The following is a 21966-nucleotide window of genomic DNA, read 5'->3' as shown; positions in this document are numbered from 1 at the left end:
AATGAAAAACTATAAACTATTCAGGAATTCACTTGACCAATACTACATAATGATGGAGAAAACTTTAATACTGTTATGAACACCATAACATATGTCAATAAATGGAGAGATAGTTCACTTGAGTGATGTGATAGGTTATTATAAAGATGTCAGTTATTTCTCAAAGTAAGCTATAAATCAAATGCAATTTCAATCAACATTCCAGCTGGATTTGTTTGAGGACCTGGATTGACTTACTCTAACATTTATATGAAAGAATGAAGATTCATGACTAATCAACCTTAAATACAAAGAGTAAAGATAGGGAAAGGGATAGTCCTACTAGAGACTGACATGGTACAAAGTGATTATTAATTGTTTTAGATGTAGTTTTGGATTAAGAACAGACAAATGAATCAGTGGAACAAAATGGAGACCTCAGAGACAAATCCAATTGTTTGTGGAAACATATAGGCTAGAAGGGGCACCATAAATTAGTAGGGGAGGGACAGATTATTTAGTAAAAATATATTGGGAAACCTGGTTGACTCTATAGCAAAAACTAAGACTGGATCCTACTTAACACCGTATCACCAGTAAACTGGAGATGAACTAAAAAACAATATATAAAAGATAAAATTATAAAGGTAATCCAAGAAAATACAAGAATTACCTTTGTGACCCAGAAGCAAGGAACAAATTTTTGAACAACAAAAGCATAAATCACATTGCAAGAAACAACAAACAAATAAAGGTACATTATTAAATATAAAATATATCAAATAATCTCGTTACGTTTTCAATACTGATGAACAGGATCTTTTTATAAAAAGAAATATTTTATTTATTTATTCATGAGAGACAGAGAGAGAGGCAGAGACACAGGCAGAAGGAGAAGCAGGCTCCCCACAAGGAGCTCGGTGTGGAACTCCATCCCAGGACTCCAGGACCATGCCCTGAGCCACCTAGGCGTCCCAAATAGGATCTTTTTGATGCTTAAATTTCCATAATTCAGCAGCTAGAGTACCATTTCATATATTACCTGACCTTTCATTTTGTCTTCCTCTTTTGCCTGTAGTTTAGACATTTCTCTCTGTTCATTAACACCTTTCTCAGGTGATAACAGTTGGGGGTGGGTGGTAAGAGGAGAGAAAGAAAGTAGGTGAGAACAACTGTGTCTGTCCTATTACTTAATAGTAAGATATTAATACAAAATTTCATTTTCTTGGTAGATTTCATTGAGCAACAAATTAAGTAGCTATTTAATAAATAACACAATTCCAGGGTCTTTTAATGGAAAACATAGTAGCCATCCTCAATTCATAGTCCATGTAGAGATGAGATGAGCATAAAAAAAAACAATTAGAAGAAGATAATCTGAAACAACATACAATTAAATACTAGCTTATGCAATCCAGAGGATAGTAATGTAGGAACCGAAAGTAAAGAAGTTTGGGATTAGATAGGGAATGTTTCCTGGGGAAATGAGTCTTAAGCCTACCTTTCAGGTTTAATAAGCTTGTGTTGAGTGCCTCCTGTGGGGCAGTGCTATGGTGCTCAACAGGGACTCAGGTGAATGCTTTAGGAATGTGTATATGGTAAGGAGTAGGACAGAAAGAAGTAGTAAGGCACTAGATCAATTTGGGGGTCCACCCTGGGGAATACTGAAAAACAAAACCTGAGTGGCAAGATGAATTCAGTTAAAAAAGAGTTTTGAGACCACAGAATTTGTATTTCATCCATTCAATTAAAAATATTTACTGAATGCATACTGTGTGCCTTACTGAGGGTTATAATTACAAGCAAAGTAAAAAAAAAAAATTTCCTGTCCTTATGGAATTACAAATAAATGTAAACTTACAACTATGTTAAACATAAAGGAAAGAGACACTGTGTTGTAAGACCATATGATAGGAGGACAACCTATAGGAAAAGCTTCTATGAGAAAATTATGATTCAGATCTGAAAAAGAGTGGACAAAGTTTGTCAGGTCGGAGAGTCAGTAGAGCATTCTAACAAAAGGAAATGGAATTACAAGTGGAAAGACCTCATAGTAAGGAGACATGATGAAAAATAAGGCTGGGGGGACCAGATCACCCAAGACCATTTTGGCAATGTTTAAGGATCTTGTCTTTAGCCCAAGAATATTGAAGAGTTTTCATTTTAAGTGCATAGTGTCATGATCAGAAGTACATTTTGAAAAGATCCCTGTGACCGTGGGGAATGAATTGGACATAAGAAAGGAGAGATTTAGGGGTACTGAGTTATTTTATTAGTCATACTGGAGCTGCTATGACTGAGTAATGCAAAGTACTAATGCAAAGAGAGCAAAGAACAAAAAGTCAAAAGATATTTAGAAATTAAAACTTCAAGGACTTGATGTGATATCTTGGTGTAAGGAACAAGAAAAAAAAAGGTGTCAAGGATGACTCCCAGGTTTTTAACTTGGGATCAGATAGTGGTGCTAAGACCTACAAGAAGGTTAGGCTTTAGGTTTTTGTTTTTGTGTCTTGTTTTCTTTTTCTTTTTGGGGAGTGGAAGAGAAAGTTCACGAGTTTGGTTTTGCACTCGTTGAGTTAGAAATGTCTTTGAAATATGTAAGTAGAATTGTCAGGTCAGTAGCTAGTGGTATGAGATATATTTTCAGAGTCAATTATGTTACTGAAAGTTGGACATGAATGATATCCTCTAAGGAGAAAATATAAATTAAGAAGAGAAGAAAGCTTAGAATTGAGATTTAAGCATTACTCACAATTAATGGCTGGATAGGTGAGGGTGAGCCTGCAGAAGACAAATGTAAGGATGCCAGAGAGGAAAAAGGAAAAGCCAGGACTACTTACAGAAAAAGTAAGGGCTTGGTGGACATGGTGGCCATTGGACTTGATTTACAAAGCAATAAGAATTAACACCTTGGAGAATACAGTTGATGAATCTAGAGCCAAGGAAACTAGTGACAAGAGATGTGAGCCTAGAGTAGATTTGCCATGGTCAGAATGGAGAGAATAAGTTAAAAAACACTGCAAAGAAGCAATCAGCAGATGGATTAAATGTAGAGGAGAAAAGATGGGATCAAAGTCGGGAGAAGAGAGGATTGTTGGTGGCACTGTTAAAAACACACCAATAGAGACAATTAGTTTCTTGAGAGCAATTAATATGGCCTAATCTTAATTAGGGTTGGCCTAGGGTTGGAGCCCGCCGCGGCGAGGAGGGAGCCAAGAGCCTACGGAAAGTGCCGGGGGCCCCCCACTGTGCACCTCGCCTCTTCGGATCCAACCCCCTACCGCGGGGCTGAGGTGGCCCACCCCAGGGGCCAGCCATCCGGGTCCTTGAGGTGCCCATCTGCAGGAAGAACAGGGGTGCTTTCCCTCAAGACGGCTGGCGGGCCTTCCCAAGGAAGGACGGACGGCCCACACCTGCGGCGCACAATTAAATTTTATTTTTGCTGATTTTGAAAAAAAAAAAAAGAAAGTAAGATATATAGAGGTAGGAGAAAGGATGGACTTTGTTTAGCATCAACAGTGGATCAGAAGTTACATATAGCTCTGTTAAGCTACTTGGATGTATTTTCTTGCCTAACTGATAGAACTGCTAAAAATTGTCTACAGCTTGGTCAGAGATGGCTAACGGGAGCTGTTTTAATACACAAGTAGAGCATTGTTGGCTTATCAGCAGTTTCAGAGATTATTACATATGGTAGAGCAAGACTTAGAAAAACCAATAGAAAAAGAGCTACAATCTGTATAAAACAGGAGAATGTATAGTAATGCCTGTGGTGTCTCATTATGAAAGCAATGCATAATCTCTTCTCTAAATGATCCTTCTTTATGCCTTCCTTTGCATTACTACTAACTCTCATATTTATCCTGATGTGAAACTTAAGCGATAAGAAGTGCTCACTGTTTGAGTTGCTTTGAATAGAATAAGAACAATGTGAGGATTTTAGGCAGTCTAGATTAAAAGCCAAGTTTAACCACCAATGCTATGCGAAAGTTTTACCTGTTTTGCATGGCAAACAGGCATCTTTGTACATGAGGCCTCAAACTCACGTGATATCTGTCCTGAACCAAGATGTATTTTGGCAGCTTAGAGGAAAGGAACTGGAAAGTATACTCTTTGGGAGTGTAGTTTGTTTCAGTTTCTTAAATCAGGCAGTATAGTATGGTGTTAAGGCCCCAGGCTATCTGGCTTGAATCCTACTTCTGTTGCTTATTCTCTGTTTGATTTAGAGTTTCCTAACCTCTGTTTTTCTCATTTCTCATTAAATGGACATACTTAGGGCACCTACTGCATAGAGTTAAAAGGATTATAAGATTAAAGTAGTTAACCCTTAGAAGAGCAAGCATATGATGAATATTAATATAGTATTATTAAAATTGTCATTTTTAAAGTTTTATTAGAAAAGTAATATTATATAATGTCACACAATTGATGCAATCAATCTTATTTATTATCTTTTTATTTTATTTTTATTTTTTTTAAGATTTTACTTATTTATTCATGAGAGACACAGAGAGAGAGGCAGAGACATAGGCAGAGGGAGAAGCAGGCTCCATGCAGGGAGCCCGATGTGGGACTCGATCCTGAAACTCCAGGATCATGCCCTGAAACAAAGGCAGACACTCAACGGCTGAGCCACCCAGGCATCCCGCAATCTTATTTTTTTTTAACCTAAATTGAAATTTAATTGCAATGAATCAGGAAGAATTTAAACATTATGTATTGTAAAGAAGATGCTAGGCTGCTAGGCTGGAATAATTACACTCAGGTATGAATGAATAATGGGATTACAGGTGCATTTTACTAAATGGTCCAGGTCATGAGTCTCACCCCAGAGAATCCCCTAGAGCTGTGGGATTTCATTCATTTACAGTTCTTTCATTATTTATGTTATATCTGTCCTCTCCTTTTCCTTATAGTCGGATACTTCTGGAGACTATGAACTCACGCTCTTAAAGATCTGTGGGGGAGATGACTGAGTCAAGAACATAATCTCCGAAGGTCACTGCTCCACAACGGGCCTTTCCAACAGTCTGCTTACTCCTTTCTCAGAGTTTAAAGTAAAAGCAAGTGTAAACAGCAAACTGTTTTCCTAATGGATGTTTTCATCATTCCATAATAACAACAAAAAGTGATTATAGTAGAGCATCTCAGCATCATGTAGTAACTCATAAATGAAATTTTTAAATGTATTAAGGATCTGCTAATATGATACAAATTATTTTTCTGCTTAGGAAGTGAGAATCTTTGTAGAATTCTAACACATTAAATTTGTAATCAGAGTCAATAAAAGTTTTGCTTTTATGAAAGGAAATTTGTCTTTGTTTTTAACATATGCCAACATTGTTTTGTACATGATCGCCAACAATTAATGGTATTTTAAAATGCATTTTTTAATAAAAGGTATTGCTGCCTTAATTTATCTATTACCTTATTAATTACATTTATCTTTAAGAAAGAAATAGAATGAAGCTGTGTGTAATTCTGGCCTGCTCTTTCTAGCTGTGATCAAGCTATAGGAATGGCAGTGCAGGAGAAGTTATTCAGCCCTTAGAAGACATCTGCTGAACTATAAATCTAACCACTTCCTGTCAGAATGGCAAACATGAATTGTGGTCATTTCATGCTAAATTCTATTTTCCCAGAATGGGTATGTAGAACCAATTCTCTAAAGATGCTTTTCCTCTAAAATAAGTTTGTAAAACTATGCATTAAAAAAAATTCCTCATGTTCTTTTTGCCAGCAACTTAAGATGAAATATCTTAACTAATATGAAATATATAAGGTAATACTGTCCATTTGGAGTTATTAGTCTGGACTTGCATAGAAATGATAAATGTGTGAGCCATAGAAACAGAGATGTAGGAGCCCAGAGCTTTTAATTAATGATTCCTTTGGCAAACATTCTGAGGCCTTTCAGAAGGACCAACAAATTGTTTCTTGTTCTAGTGTTTCCAAAATGCATAAAGGAAGGAAAGCACCAGGACTTAGAGTCCAACACATCTGGTTTTGACTTCCTGCCTTACCATTTCCTGGTTCTGTGACCCTGGGAACTACCAAACCCTGCTCAACTGAAGTTTTCTCAACTGAAGTTAAATGGTGATAATTATAGCACCTACCTTTCTCTTAGGGTTTTTAAAAGAGTAAATAAGATAATGCCTTCAAAGCACTTAGCCCTGTGGTTGGACGAGGTAAGTGTTCAATTATCATGTTATTATTACTGCCAAGCAACATCAAAATGCTCATGACAGCATTGCAGACATTTTCAACAGGGACGTGTGGATCATCTACCACATGCCAAACTCTATGCTAAGTATGTATTGGATACACCAAGGGGACTGAGACCCATCTGCTTTTGCCAAAGAGCTTAAAACCTGTTTAGGGAGAGAGATATGTGCGTATAATCACAACACTGTGTGTACCATGTACATTGAGAGAAATGACATCGTGTAAGAGAAAAGTGCTATGGAGGCCGGATCCGTAATTCATCCTATCAGAGGTCACAAACTGCACCAGTAAAAAGAAGAATAGAGGCTCTGCAGATAGCTAAGAGCACTAGCAAAGTCACAGCGTTATAAACTAGCACACTGTGCACCGCTCCACCCAACGGTTAATGTGGTGGGGTCTCAGAGGACAAGGCGGGGGTATGGTGACCAGAGGCCAGATTACAAGTCTCATGCTTAAGAGTTTATAAGCAAGGGAGACTAGTGAATGGAAGGAGCATTCCAGGAGGATTTCATTAAGGGAAATGATGTCAAATTTTTGCTCAAGGGGGAAGAATGTCTGGGAGAAGAAAGCTAGAGGCAGGAGCCCCCTTGGCAAGTTGGTTCTATAATCAAGTGTAGAAGTGTCAGCCTGAGGTAAGATAATGGCCAGGGAGAACAAAAATCCATGCACATACTTAAGAAATAAAACTGATAGAATATGGTAATCAAGGTAGTCAGGTGTCACTTGCCTTATGATTTTGGCTGAAGTGATGTAGTGAATGAGTGTCTCAGCAAGCAATAAATCCTTGCTTATGCTTCTTGAGTACTTACTGTCTATCAGGCACTATGTTAAACACTACAGTATATATGAAATCATTAATCCTGAAAGAACTTTACAGTGCAGACACTAATCCACAGATACAGGAATGGAACCTGAGAGAAATTAATTAACTTGCCCATTGGAAGAGCCAGGACTTGAACTCAAACAAGCAGCCAACTCCACTATTTGGCCTTAAAATTTATCCTGCTGTCCCAAGGTCACTGTTCTTTTCAAACCTGCAATGTCAGCTGTTGGAAGGGATTTTTGTCTGTTACATTCACTGCAGTGTCCTAATTCTTAGCACGTGCTTGGCACATAATAAATCTTTATGGGATAAATAAAGTTTTTCCTCTGTGCACCTGAGCTACATAAGTGAATTTGGGGTAAACATTCGTAGGTATACCTGAGCCTCAGCTTCCCAGGCTGGGGGAAAGGAAACTAATACATTACACTATAAGGCAACCTTGGAGAAAAGTTCAGAAACTTTACCCTTATACACAGTACTTTTTCCAAGCTACTCATCACCATGGGGAGAAATACTTTGTGAAGTTGGCCAGGGTATTGGGACTTCCAGAGAAGCAAGGAGTTTGAATGCCTATAGGCTCTCCTTTACCTAGCATCAAGCTAAACTCCTGAAATGGCATTACTAGATTTTAATCTTGGCCACATTCTCCAAAGTTATGGAGAAGTAATCTCTACTGTCTGTTTTTTTTTAAGATTTTATTTATTCATGACACACACACACACACACACACACACACACACACACACACACACACGGCGGCGGGGGGGGGGGGGGCGGGTGGTGGCGGGGCAGAGGGAGAAGCAGGCTCCATGCAGGGGGCCCATGTGGGACTGGGACTCGATCCCGGGTCTCCAGGATTGCGCCCTGGGCTGCAGGTGGCGCCAAACCGCTGGGCCACCGGGGCTGCCCTCTCTACTGTCTTTGGATTTTGATATTGACTCTTCTCTTTTCCTCTGGAAAAATGGTTTTCTTCACTAGAGCTCTCCCGTATACATTTTTCCTCCTTCCTTCCTTCCTTCCAACCTTGTTCCTTTCTTCCTTCCTTCTCTCTTTCCTTTGTCCTTCCTGCCCATTCATTCTTCTCTCTATTGATTTCTATAATGCAATAAGCACTTTGGCATCCACTCTCCAATGTGAACCCTAAGACTTTAACAATAACTGCTACCAACCACGCGACCTTCCCCTCCCATCCTCTCTGAATCTCCCTACCTGACCATTCTGAATTCCATATTGATTGTCACCTTGCTTTCTTTTTATATAGTTTTTCATTTAATTTTTTTCTTTACTAAGTCTTGTGCTTATGTAATCTCTGAGACTTACTTTTTCATTTAATATTATTTTGCTAAGTGATATCCATATCATTGCATGTCATGTATTTTATTTATTTTGACAGCTATGTATCATTGCACTGTGTAAGTCATAAATACAACTGCTAGGAGTCCAGAAAGCTGCCCTCACGGAAGTAGGAGAAGCATAATTTTATCTCGCTCTCTACCCCTTTGAAGTTATGGTGCCTCACTATGGCCACAGAAGTAGCCTTCGTCTCCAGTCACTAAAAGGCAGAATGTAGCAGGAAAAACACAAAACTAGGAAGAAACTGGATTTTTCTCTTTAATGGGTGCCGATCACCCATTTCTAATGTTGGGGGAGCAAGTAGCTTTTAATAAACAATGCTCCAAAACCAGCTGAATGTCCTACAATTCAACTCATTCTGATACCATCTACCTGGATTTAGCATTAGGTCCCACAGCTAAGGGCTCAATCTCACAAGATGCACCCCCTCCCCAACTTCAGATGCCATTACAAGTCCAGGTTATCACCTGTGCTTCCAACTGACTGGCTATAGATCGGAGGTTCCAGAGGTATGCTAGACTAGCTCCCAGTTCTCAGGAAACATTTATTTATGTTTACCAGTTTATTATAAAAGCATTTAATAAAAGATGCAGATGAACTTCAAGATAGAAGAAATGCTTAGGGCAAGGTATGTGGGCAGGGGTGTGGAACTTCCATGTCATCTCCTGGAAGTCTTTCTCCCAGTGTCTTCATGTGTTCGCCAACCTGAAAGCTCTCTGATCTCCATACTATTGGAATATTTATTCATCATGTGGGAATGATCATCATTAATTCATTTTTAGCCTCTCTCCCTTCTCAAGAGAATGGGAGGCAAGGATGACAATTTTAAGATTCTAATCATGGTTTGGTCTCTCTGATGACTGACCAGCCCTCATCCAGGGGCCACCCAGAACCCACCCAGAGTTTCCTCCTCATTAGCAAAGATCAAATATTAAAGGTGCTCCTAGGGCTCTTATCACTTAGGAAATAACAGGAGTTTTAAGAGCTTGGTGCCAGAGGACACCTGGGTGGCTCAGCGGTTGGATGTCTGCCTTGGGCTCTAGGCATGATCCTGGGATCTGGAATCCAGGTCCTAGTCTGAGGGAGCCTGCTTCTTTCTCTGTGTCTCTGCCTTCCTCTCTCATGAATAGATATATGGATCTTAAAAAAAACTCTGTGTCAGGAATCAGAGCTAGAGACTGGTATATATTTTCTATTATTTCATAACTTTCCTTTCCGAAGAATTGACTGTGTACTCTGTCAGAAAAAAGGACACCCACTGAACTATTGTGGATGCCTATGTGTGTGTTATGTATCCCTAAATTCCTAGCCCAGTTCCCTATTCACAGTGAGTACATGATAAATTTTCATGTCACTGATGTGTAACATGTGCTAGGAGACCTTTTCTACCAGTTGCACCAGGTTGTTGTAAGGAGCACAGGAAATAATGATTACAGCTATCTTCTAAAGTATTGAATACTATTCAAATGTGATGAGGAATTATGGAATTGATATTAGAACAATCAATTTTTTGTATATATGAATTAAGGACTTACATTGTGCTGAGTACTATGCTAAATATTTTAATTTCATTTATTTTCAGAATTATCTTGTCTGTCTTAAGTGCTTTGTGCAGCAAAGCATGGTTATACATATCTGTATCATTCCCGCTTTACAGATGAGGAAAATGAGGCCCAGAAAGGTTAGGTTGCTAGCCCAAGGTTATATAGCAGGGAAGCCAATGTTTAGGATCCAGGCCTTTTGGTATCTGTGTGTGTTTGAGTAGGAGGAAGGTGAGAACTCGGAGCGAGTGATGATCCCTTGACAGAATGCTGCAAAGAGAAAGGAACACAGATAATGAGACACTCCAAGGAAAGCTCTCCTCCTCCATCCCTCTCCTCCCATCCTTCTCACCTCACATTGCATTGGACCAGCTGGTAGCTGCTAAATGCATATTTCTGATGATTCTGATGGAACACGGCCCTTTCAAGATGAAGGGTTGTTGTTAGTGATCCTGCCAAAGAATGACAATGCTTATTTAAATATTTTAATATTATATGAGAATGAGAAGGGCAGTATAAGGCACAGGCCAGAGCCAGGGGCAAGAGCATGGCCCCTGGGGTCTTGCTGCCCAGATCTGTGACTTTAGAGAAATTACTTTACTTTGCTAAATCACATATTCCTCACATTTAAAATGAGGATAGTAATAGCCCCTACCCTTGTAATTTTGATACATAAATGAGAAAGCATTTAAAATGTGTTCAGCATAGTACATAGCTTGTGCTAAGCCCTCAATAAAGCCCTAGATCATTTTATCATTACAGTGTATTATTCAAAGGCCATGTTTTTTTATTGCCTTCAATTTCCACAAGGTGGCAGGTCGAGTTCAAAGTGGACCCCATGGCTCCATGTCCCAAAAGCAAAACCTACTTTAATTGTTTCCAAATAACTGGGCCAAATCTCAACAGTTTGGAAACATCTTCATTATATTACCTATAAAATATTTGTTATGGTCTGAGCATCTTATTGTTGCTATAAAATTCTTAATGGAACATATGGATCATTTAATTTAATCCTCTTGTTTCTCGCAATTCCCAAGACCATCTGCTCTGACTTGAAATGTAGATTGACTCTTCCTTCCTTGGATCACCCGCCTAGTGAGTACATTCAAGTCATCTCAGTACAAGCTAAATTTAGTCCCCAAGGATTATGAAGAGGAGAAAATTAGCAATCTGAAGCGCGTCCTGCACACTGTGAGTGGTGAACTACAGGAGGCAGGAGACTGGTACACTTCGTTCTATTAGTGATGGGATATTTGGTCTGTTCCTTAGGAGCTACAAAATGACAAATGAAGATAGTGCATAGGAGGTTCTCTAGCCTATTGATAAGGACATATTGAAAAAAAAAAGGTCAAAATAGTGTAATTCAGACTTTTATTGCGTGTTTCTTCTCCTTTTTCCGTTTCCCTAATTTTGTGCCCTACTGACAACCTCTAATTTCCACAATTTGTCTTTGAAGCAGTGGTTTCAGAGTCAGATCCAATGGGATCCAAGTGCTATGCTCTGCTAAAGCAGTGTTTATAGTGGTAAATTTTTGATAAATATTTAAATCCTTTCCAGCTCAGTTTGGTGCTTAATAATGACAGCATCTACCTTACAGAGTTGTTATGAGGGTTGAGTGAGGCGGAGCATGAGAAGAATTTAACTTAATCAAGTAGTTAGTAGTAATTGTGCTGGTCTGGACTTGCCCAGCAAATGGCAGAGAGGACGTGTTCAACAAGCACTTGCAGAATAAAGCAACGATACTTTTTCAGTCCTGTACAGTGAGAGTAACTCTAAGACTGGCCTTGGATGCTTTTGAGGGAAATGCTCCCTGAAATCAATGTTGTCTTGTTAAATATGTGCACTTCAGTGGTTAGATATATAGGATCTGAAGACAGGCTCCTTAGGCTTATTTCCTGTCCCCCAGTTGATAACTGTGTGATACGTGGGTGAGCCACTTATTTAACATTTTTGTGCCTTAGTTTCCTTACCTATAGAGCCAGGATGGCAATAGCACTTATTCAGATTCAGATAGGTGTCTGTTTCAGCAAGTCTGTTTAGGTAAAGCCCTTAGCACAGGGCCTGCTCTCTCTTACAAGCCCAGTAAATGTTAGCTGTTATTCTCTGTTCGGTTTGGAAGACCAACAATTGCTTATAGTCGATCTACTTGGGGGATTTAAGGGTGTTGTAAAACTAACTCTTCTAGTTTGTAATTAGAAAAGAAGATAAAGCAGACCTCTTGGCGATTTCTTGCCCCTATAACCTTGTGTTTTATGAACCACGGAAAGTACCTCAGATTTCAGCTCTATCTTGGCAAACTGACAAACTTAGATTATTTCCCACCCACTCTGTACATCTCTTGTGGGATGATTAAAGCAAAGCAAGTATTAGTTGCTTTGCATATAAACTGTTTTACTAGTACTATATTTCTTCCAGTTTCAACAAACTCAGCTTTATGCCAGTTTTATCTACCAGAAGGTCAGCCCTGCTCTGAGACCAGAGTTGGCCTGTTTCCATGGATTTAACAAAATCAAAAGTGGGAGAGAGGAGAATCTCAAGTGAGGAGGAAGGTTACAAGTGAGGAGTGATTGAACAGCTCTCACGGTAAACTGCAAAAAGAAATCCCAAACCCCCAAACCCAAGAAACCAAAACAGCAGTGCATTCAGCTGTATACACTCTAAAACACATGCGTTAGAGAAAATGGGCCATCAAAACCTACATAAGTCCTCTTTTAGCACAAGCTTTGTGGAACCGGACGTGGCAATAAATAATGGCCTAGGGTGACTTGCAGAGCTCTTAGCTCACCCTGAAGTAACAATTGGTATAAGATCAACCGTAAGGCAAAAGAGTCCTTTGAAAAATGACATTGCAATCAAAGCTGCTCCCAAACGATCATGCCACCATGAGATAGGAAGTGGGGAGGCCAAAGGATCCAGAATGGAAGTGAGTGAGGAAGAGCCAAATTCACATCTCCCTTCAGAGAACTGCAGCAAGCTGGAGCAGAACTGGACTCTCTTGGTGCTCCTGGTCAAACTTCTCACATGGAGTTTGGAGATTTCCAATGTGGAAGATTTAGAGTTTTTGTTTTATTTTGTGTGAGAGACCCAAGTCTGCAAAGAAAAACCCAGGTCATGCACTGAAAATTCTATTTAAACATGTATGAATTGATCTCCTCATATAAAATATCTTCTTTGGTTGTTGTCAAGCCAACTCCTACAGTCCTTTATTCCTTCAAGTATTTATTATGTGATAACCATGGTCTGGGAACTGTGCTAAGTGATGGAGTATAAAGATGAATAAAGCTACATGTTTCTTGACTCAAAGAGTTGATAATCAGGGGAATGAGGAAGGGAAAGTAAGACAGATGCCTGGCTAGTTAGCAAAGGCAGCATTATGGTGGTGCTGATGTTGGTGATGATGGTGGTGGTGGTGGTGGTGGTACATGGGCTTGAGTATCAGGCTGACTTGACTGCTCTGCTTCACAGCTGTTTGGCCTCAAAGAAGATTCACACCTGTTGTTTCTAACTTTTAGAGTTAAAGAAAAGATATTTGAAGAAAATGCTTATTATTGGGTGCTCGATGAATACTAATGTCATTCAGGGCAATGGTTTTGAGTCTGAAGCCAATCTAGCTCAGGTTCAGATTCTAGCTCTAAACTTACTAGCTGATGGACAGATTCTTTAAACCCTTTATGCCCCAGTTTCCTCATCTGTGAAATTTGAATAATAGCAGTATTTAAGCCAGTACCCTAGAGTTACACAGATTAAGTGGATCAATGTATGTAAGTACCTAGACTGGCCCAGCATCACGTACATGCTAGCGATTTATTGTTAACTGCAGTAAACTGTGATATGCTTTGTAACAATGCTATTAAAAAATGCTATGGACCACTCCTCACCCTTAAAATGTATATGTGGATATATAGAGATATAGAGACAGACATATAAAAAAGACACTCATATATTTTGTGAAGTGGGGAAAAAGCATGTTGATAAAGCAGCGAGAAAGAAAACAAAGACTGGAAACCAACATACAAGACAACATGAACTGTTTATCGCTGAGTGGTAAAATTACAGGGAACTCACTTTCTTGTTTTTTCTTAGTTGTGTTTTGTCAATTTTAAACAGTTTATTGGTCTAATAATTTTAATTTTTTTAATTTATTTATGATAGGCACATAGTGAGAGAGAGAGGCAGAGACATAGGCAGAGGGTGAAGCAGGCTCCATGCACCCGGAGCCCGACGTGGGATTCGATCCTGGGTCTCCAGGATCGCGCCCTGGGCCAAAGGCAGGCGCTAAACCGCTGCGCCACCCGGGGATCCCCCGGTCTAATAATTTTAAAACATGTTTATATGGAGTATAAGACAAGTTATTAAAAGTTGCCTCAAACTGAAATGAAGGAATGATGAGTTCTGTCAGGAAGAATTCCCTGGGGACAGAAACTTGGAACTAGGCATTAAAGGACATAATTGGGGACGCCTGGGTGGCTCAGCAGTTGAGCGTCTGCCTTTGGCTCAGGGCGTGATCCTGGAGTCCCGGGATCTAGTCCCACGTTGGGCTCCTGCATAGAACCTGCTTCTCCGCTGCCTGTGTCTCTGCCTCTCTCTCTCTCTCTCTCTCTCTCCTCTCTCTCTCTCTCTGACTCACATGAATAAATAAGTAAAATCTAAAAAATAAAAAATAAAGGACATAATTGGTAAGGACTTTGAAGATGTGATGATCAGCACAGAGATAAGAACAAGCTCCCAAGACCTGGTGTGATTGTGTATTATTTGATTATATTGGAAAAACATGCAGAAATAATGCATGGAATAAGTGGGCCATTAAGCCTCAGTAAAGACATCATCTCTGGGCACTGAATATCAGAGACTCCATCCTTAATTCTCACTTCTTTTCCTGTTTCTGAAATATCTGGTAGAAACTTTAACCTATCTCTCCTTCTCTCTCTCTCTCTGATTTCAAATGTTACCATAGAATCCTTTTGAAGATATCTGTAGGCAGTTAAGTCTTTTTTTGTGATGGATCCCACAGGATAGATGTCAATATATTTTGTACTTTCCGGATACTGACTGGTAATATGAGAACCATGTAGAGCTCCCTATCATGGATTAGATCCAATGTAAGACCCATCTTATGTACACTCAAAGCTGAGTCTTTCTTAGGAAGTGAGTGGTAAGGAATAGTGGGGAATGTCCTACTTTTCTGGCTCTTTCTGTGCCTCCCCTCTGATCTCAGTACTGTAATGAAGTTCTAGAATGTGCTTTAGGCAAGGCCAATCAACCCAGGGCCTCTAACAGTTATTCCAGTTCTCTTGTGTACCAGCACACACATTAGCCTTCCATCATGGAAGGCTACATTGAATATCTCCAATCTACCCAGACGTTTCTGAAGAGAAGACTTGGTAACAGGGAGAAAAGCAGCTTCATTCCTCTCTTTACTTCATGTCTCTCCCTAAGCCTTCTGCTTTACTTTCTGGCTAACTTCAACAATGTCGACATAACAAAGAGAAGTATTTGCATTGTTTAGTCTATTTGTAATTATTTCAATATGGAGACCATCCCTGGCCACCAGGCAACAAGCTATCCGTTCTTGATTTTCTCCTTACTCTTTCTTCTGGATTTTGGATATGTGGTTTGGCTGGACCAGGTGCAGCCTCTTGGGAGGTCCAAAGATTCCCAGAATTTAGAATATACCCAGAGAAAGACCTGTGGGGAAACTCAACAGATCTTTCTCTGGTTCTGTCTTTGAGGACACTGCAGTTGTCTGCTTCTCCTGGGTTGCTCTTAACCTCCTCATTGTTATGATCCTGTCTTCTTTCTTTAGGATAGGCAGTTTCCCTGACCTTCCCCTTCCTAGGTATAAAGGAAAGACTAGCTCCGAAGTATTTCTGGGTTGAAATACTGCCTACTTCCTGTGTGACTTCGGGTAGATTACTTAGCTACACTGATCCACAATTTCCTTCTGCTTATGAGACAGGAGTAGTAAAATAAGTCAGCTAGAGAAAGACAAGATTCCCACTTATACATGGAATCTAAAAAAACCCAAACTCAGATACAAAAAAAACCCAAACAGATTAGTATTCATCAGCAGTACGGGTTGGGGGATGGATGAAATGGGAGAGGGTGATCAAAAGGTACAAACTTCCAGTTATAAGATAAACAAGGCCTGAGGATATAATGTACAATATAGTGACTAGTGAATAATAGTGTATCATAGATTTGAAAGTTGCTAACAGAGTAGTTCTTAAAATTCTTACCACAAGGAAAAATATGTAATTATGTGTAGTAACGGCTATTAACTAGATGTATGGCAGTGATCATTTTGCAACACACACATGTATCAATCATTATGTTGTATACCTGAAACTAATAAAAAGTTATGTTCCATTGTATATTGTTTTAAAACGATGGGAGTAATAATTTATCTGATGATGTCAAAAAGGCCCAAGGAGGGAATGATTAGATTTGTTTTGGAAGATATAAAGAATTAAATGAGGTAACAAAAGTGACCTAACAAAAATCACCTAATATAACATTTGAAATACAGTAGTGAGTAGATACTATTTATACTTTTTCCTGATTTCCCATTCTCTTTTGCTATAACAAGTACATGCATAAGATCTTTTTTGTTTCAAAGGCTTTACTATCAATAATTGTAGGGAAACTGACAAAGGACTGCATAATCTGACGAGAACCACGGGGAGCTTACACAGCTTAACAAATGATACCACCTTCTTGATTCCCTCACAGAGAGGGAGAGAGAATTCAGCTTCCCTTGGACTTTGGCTTTAAGACTTCATGTTCTCTTCCCACAAACAGACCTGAGGGGGCACCTGGGTGGCTTCTGCCTTCATCTGAGGTTATGATCCTGGAGTCTGGGATTGAGTCCCACACTGGGCTCCCTGATCAGTGAAGAGTCTGCTTCTCACTCTTCCTCTCCCCTCTGCCCCTCTCTCCCTGCTTGCGTTCCTTCTCTCTCTCTCAATAAATAAAACCTCAAAACAAAACAAAACAAAAACCAGACCTGAAGATCCAGTAGGTGTTGATTGCACCAACCTTTTCAGGTGACCCCTGTCTCAGTAGTAATTGACACTATTTTCTTTGTAACTCACCATGAGCCATGTGTACCTATTATTTCATTTTGTCTTTACAACAACTCCATGAGGCAGGTAACGTTACCTCCATTTACTAGTTAGGAAACTGAGGCTCAGAAAGAATCAATGCCACCCTAGATCACACAACTAGATTGTTCTGGAGCCACAATACAAACTGAGATATACATGGCTTCCAAATTTGTGCTCTTGACTCTTTCACTGTGGTGCTCTGATGCAAGAGTAGCACCAGTTGCAAAGCTATTTACTATAGAGGCCTATTTTCCAAGGGGAAAATGTCTAGAAACTTTCTTTCCCATGAACCCTCTGAGTTCATGTCCCAAGCAACTCCAACATATATTTAATAGTCATGAATACCGAAATCAAAATAAGCCCCGAGGTTTACAGGTCAATAATAGAAAGTCATCTAGCATAGAGCTTAAAAACTCTAGAATGTGCTAAGGCAGGGCACACACGTAGGAAATAGTGTAATCCCAGCTTTGTGTTTTCTATACTTTCCGAGAGAGAAGTACGCGACTGTTCAGTCTCATTTCCCCACAGCGCAGGCGTGGCAGTACCGATCCCATTCAGCGAGGAGGACTTGGCAGCCTCCTCTAAAGGTCATGTCACTGACCAGCACAGTTTGAGTTGAAGTGATTGCAGACATGTAGGCAAACATCCAGAGGGTCAGCAGGTCCCAGGTCTGAGCCATGGGGAATCCACAGTTTCTGGAGTGAGCAGGCGTCAGGAGGGGAAGCCCAATAAAGAACAAGAAGGTCATGCAGAGCTCTGAAGGAGAAGCAGCTGTCACCCTTTGTACCTTAAAGCCAACAGCCAGGACATCTTTAATAAGGCAGTGGTGTACGAATGACACATCTTGATGACCTGTGTACTCAGCACTGTGTTGCTTGCTCTGTAGAGGCCCTTAGGCACAGGGGAGTTAGAAAGGCTTCATTTATCCTAACTCTCCTAACAACTAGCTTTGAGAAATTGGGAAAATCATTCAATCTCTCCAAGTGTTTCTTTCATCTGTAAAATTGGAATAATATCTATATAATTCATTGAGCCCATAATGTTAAACTGAAGACATATTGTGAGCTAAGCATTATTTGAAAAGCCAAATGCATATGAGTAAATGAAAACAAATCAGTATCCTACAAGATAAATAAGTTCTAGGGATGCGATAATGTACAACATGGTGACTATGATGAAAAATATTTGGAAGTCGGTAAGAGAGTCAATTTTAAGAGATTGCATCACAGGGAAAAAATGTGTAACCCTGTATGATAATGGAGGTTAACTAAATTTACTGTGGCAATCATTTTGCAATATCCATACATATCAAATAGTTGTACTGTACACCTTCAACTTATTCAATGTTATATGTCAATTAAATCTGAATAAAGCTGGAAGAAAATTTTAAAAAATAAAATAAATCATTGTGTTTTTTGTGGAAGTCACAGCCTATGAATATAGGCAAGTCTGATAAATTACATAAAATGCTTAGGATTTGGCAGTTATTATTTCATTTAATCCTCTCAGCAATCCCATAAAGAGTATGCCCTTTTCATATCAGCATTATCTACCATTGTTAAATGTTGAAAATACATCTAGGCTGATCCAAACTAAGGAAAAATTATTGAGTACTAGACTCATCTTAATTACACACGTTAAGTGGCCCCAATTAGCTGGTGCTTCTATATAATTAAAGTCAGTTTGTGGTGTGTTTCATATTCAAAAATAGACCGTATCTTTGATTGATTCATGCCTTCTGTTGATGAATCATTATGGCCCATCATAGTATTCTTAGCATCTGGGGAAGTGCATGGCATCTATTAAATGATTGATATATAATTGTTGAATAAAAGTGAGTACTTACTATATTTTTATCAGGCATTACTTATTCTGGAAATTGAATTGTATCTGATTTTTGTTCTTAGAAATTGTATAAGGGTCTCTGGATGAAAATAGTAAATTCTGGCCTAGGAGTCTTTAGAAAGCTGCATGAATAGAAATGGAGGCAGTGAACAGTGATGGAAGGCAGTCTTAGATGAAGAGGGTTCCCCACATCTCCAAAATAACCCTTTGAACACTACTTCTGCTCTGAACCATCTCTTCTTGCTTCTAATGATGGATACTCTCCCAAGATTCTGCCCTTGGATTTCTGCTGTACTAGTAAATGTATGAATGTTAGAGTCTTTATATCACAGTTCCACAACTTACTAGCTGGGTAATTTTGTGAAGTTACTCAACTTTCTTCTCTCCTCTTCTCTTCTCTCTTCTCTTCTTCTCTTCTCGTCTCTTCTCTTCTCTTCTCCTCTTCTCTTCTCTTCTTTCTCTTCTCTTCTCTCTCTTCTCTTCTCCTTTCTCTTCTCTTCTCTTCTCTTCTTTCTCTTCTCTTCTCTTCTCTTCTCCTTTCTCTTCTCTTCTCTTCTCTTCTCTCTCTTCTTCTCTTTCTTCTTTTCTCTTCTCTCTTTTTTCTTTTCTAAGTAAACTTTACCCCCAGCATGGTGGTGCTTGAATTCATGACCAAGAGTTCAAGAGTGTCATGTTCTACTGACTGAGTCAGGCAGGCACCCCCAAAGTTATTTAATCTTAACTTCTCAGTTTCTCTTTATGTAAAATTGAGACGACGACAACTGGCCTGGTCAAGAGGATAAGCAAAATAGTGTCTCTGAGGGTATCTAGTACACTGAATGGAAGAATGGGAAACTAGAACCAGGGATAGGTACATGTTATAGTAAAGCTAGGTGGATAAGAAATATAGAATGTTTTTGGTGCCTCACCTATATCCCCTTGACACTCAGCATTCCACTCATGCTGTTGCCTATGACAAGTGCCTGTGGCACTCTGCGTTCAGCCTTTATCCAGCTATAGGAGTTTGCCTTGGCTCACATCTAAGGCAGAATGAATGGAAGCCCTGTGGCTGAATGCCCCTGGGAAAGCCCCCAACAAATGAGAGATGGGAGGTAGTGGATAAATAACTGCACGCTCTCTCCTCTCAGATGGGCCAGTTCTGAGGTATGATTTACACTGCCTCTCAGAGACCTCCAGTGAGACTGAGCCCCAGTGGCCCCCAGTAATAGCCTGCCCATAACACATTCTCTAATGACTTCCTTTCCTTCTCTGTTTCACATCTGCGTTCATCTTCCAGTGCCTCCGGGGACTGCTGGATCCTAATCTCAGGGTCTGTTTCTGGGGAAGCTACCCTAAAATAATCAAATCATTCACAATAGGAGGATAACTGTGCATGTAACTTTGTGAGGTTGCTGAGTGGAGAAGTTGAGGGAAGGAAATGGAGGCTGATGTGGGTAGAAATAATCCAGAATGGCAAGTTCTCTGTGCTGCTGTGCTAGGGAGTTACCAAGAGTGCTAAGGGAAAGGTCCGAGTCATGGTACAGCTAAGGCTTGATAGCGCTGGGCAGGAAGTAAGCTGTATATCCAGAATTGTTTTCCTTCAAAAACACAGCATAACCCGGAAACACAAAGACAAGAAAATGAGTGAGACAGAGGACCAGGCATAGGCGCAATAAGAAAAGCAAGAGAAGCCCAATTAATTACCATCTTCAAGTTACTACTATGACATACCACTACTTTACATTGATTTCCATGGGGTCTCTGAAGGTCAAGTCTAGGGTATGGGGGCACACAAGCAGTCAGTTCTTCTAGCGAGCAAGACAGAAAGCAGTGAAGGCAAATAGAATCAATGGATGAAGGAGAGTAGATTGTGTGAAGCAGGACAGAGGCCAGGGAAGCTGGAGATAGACTTGCTAGGAGGGCAGGGGCAGGAGGTGACAGGCTATGCCTGCAAAAGGGATAATAGTCTCAGAACCAGACCTCTTCAAGCCCCGAGTGCAGTTCTGCTGACTCAGATGGGCCAGAGATGGAGGTCTGGAGTCCAGGAAGCATGTAGGAGTTCAAGGAACCCGAAAGGTTCACATGGATTTTGAAGTCACTGAAGATGATGGCCAGGAACAGGGCAGAAGTGAAGGGACACAGTCAGCTGAGTCCGAGGACGTGTGGACAGGTCCTGAAAGTTACAGTGCTGAGAAGGGTGCAGGCTTCGTGTGAATAGCAGATGAGAACAGAGGAGGGGAGTGAGAGGGTAAGAAATCACAGTGGAGAGAGGACAGGAAGCTGGTGCTCCAGCTCACCCTCTGGTCCGAGGGAGTGGGAGGAGGTGAGGCCTGCATGCTAGAAGACCTGGGAGGACAGTGATTTCAGAGGAGAGCCTGCTTCAGGCCAGGAGAAGGAGGAAAGAGGAAAAAAATGGATTGATGTTCATGGGGACCGTAACGGCCCATTGTCCGTGGCACCGTGGCTAGGTCACGGCACTTGGGTATTTGGGCAAACGTTATTCCATGTGTTTCTGTGAGTGCATTTCTTAGAGAAGATGAACGTCGACATTGGCAAACTTTCAGGAAAGCAGATGGCCCTGCAGAATGTGGGTGACCCCCATCCAGCAGGCTGAAAGCCTTAACAGAAGATGACCCTCCCTGAAGCCGGGCGAGTTCTGCCCACAGACTTGACCCACAGCATCAGCCCCTCCCCAGGTCTCCGGGCTGCTGGGCCACCCTGCAGGTTGTGGCCTGGCCTGCTTCCACAAGGGTGTGAGCCAGTTCCTTAATCAATATCCATCAATATCTCTCTCTTCCTTTCTCTGAATAGATAGATAGACTATATATGCACACTGATCTGTATCTATAAATCTAGATCTCAATCTTCACACACACACACACACACACACACACACACACGCATGTACATCGCATTGGTTCTTTTTCTCTCCAGAATGCTGACGAATACAGAGCTTAGGGACTTTCCCCACAACGGGGTGCAGATCCCAAAGATTACCATGAAAGGCAAAATGGTAAATGAATGAGGGAGAACACAGGGCTGAGGATGAGATTCTGATTTGGTAAAGTGAGGATAAGGAACAGACTTGAAGGATTCATGAGAATAATGGTATAAACCT

General features: G+C 40.3%; 1 protein-coding gene across 6 annotated transcripts in view; it reads left to right on the top strand.

The window, feature by feature from the left end:
• The window catches only part of ANXA3 (annexin A3), a 46724-nt gene extending 41396 nt beyond the window's left edge, over nucleotides 1–5328 (top strand). For 3 of the 6 annotated variants that reach the window (XM_055313087.1, XM_055313084.1, XM_055313086.1), the window contains one exon: nucleotides 4896–5321. In XM_055313087.1, coding sequence (XP_055169062.1) covers nucleotides 4896–4955 — 60 coding nt within the window. In that variant the 3' untranslated portion in view covers nucleotides 4956–5321. Of the gene's footprint in view, nucleotides 1–4895 lie in introns of all 6 variants that reach the window. The other 3 variants (XM_055313081.1, XM_055313082.1, XM_055313083.1) reach the window with 3 other exon arrangements.
• Nucleotides 5329–21966: the final 16638 nt, after the last annotated feature.

The sequence above is a fragment of the Nyctereutes procyonoides genome, unplaced genomic scaffold (assembly GCF_905146905.1).
Source record: "Nyctereutes procyonoides isolate TBG_1078 unplaced genomic scaffold, NYPRO_anot_genome, whole genome shotgun sequence".
Classification (NCBI taxonomy): domain Eukaryota; kingdom Metazoa; phylum Chordata; class Mammalia; order Carnivora; family Canidae; genus Nyctereutes; species Nyctereutes procyonoides.
This window is presented reverse-complemented; position numbering and strand designations above follow the sequence as displayed.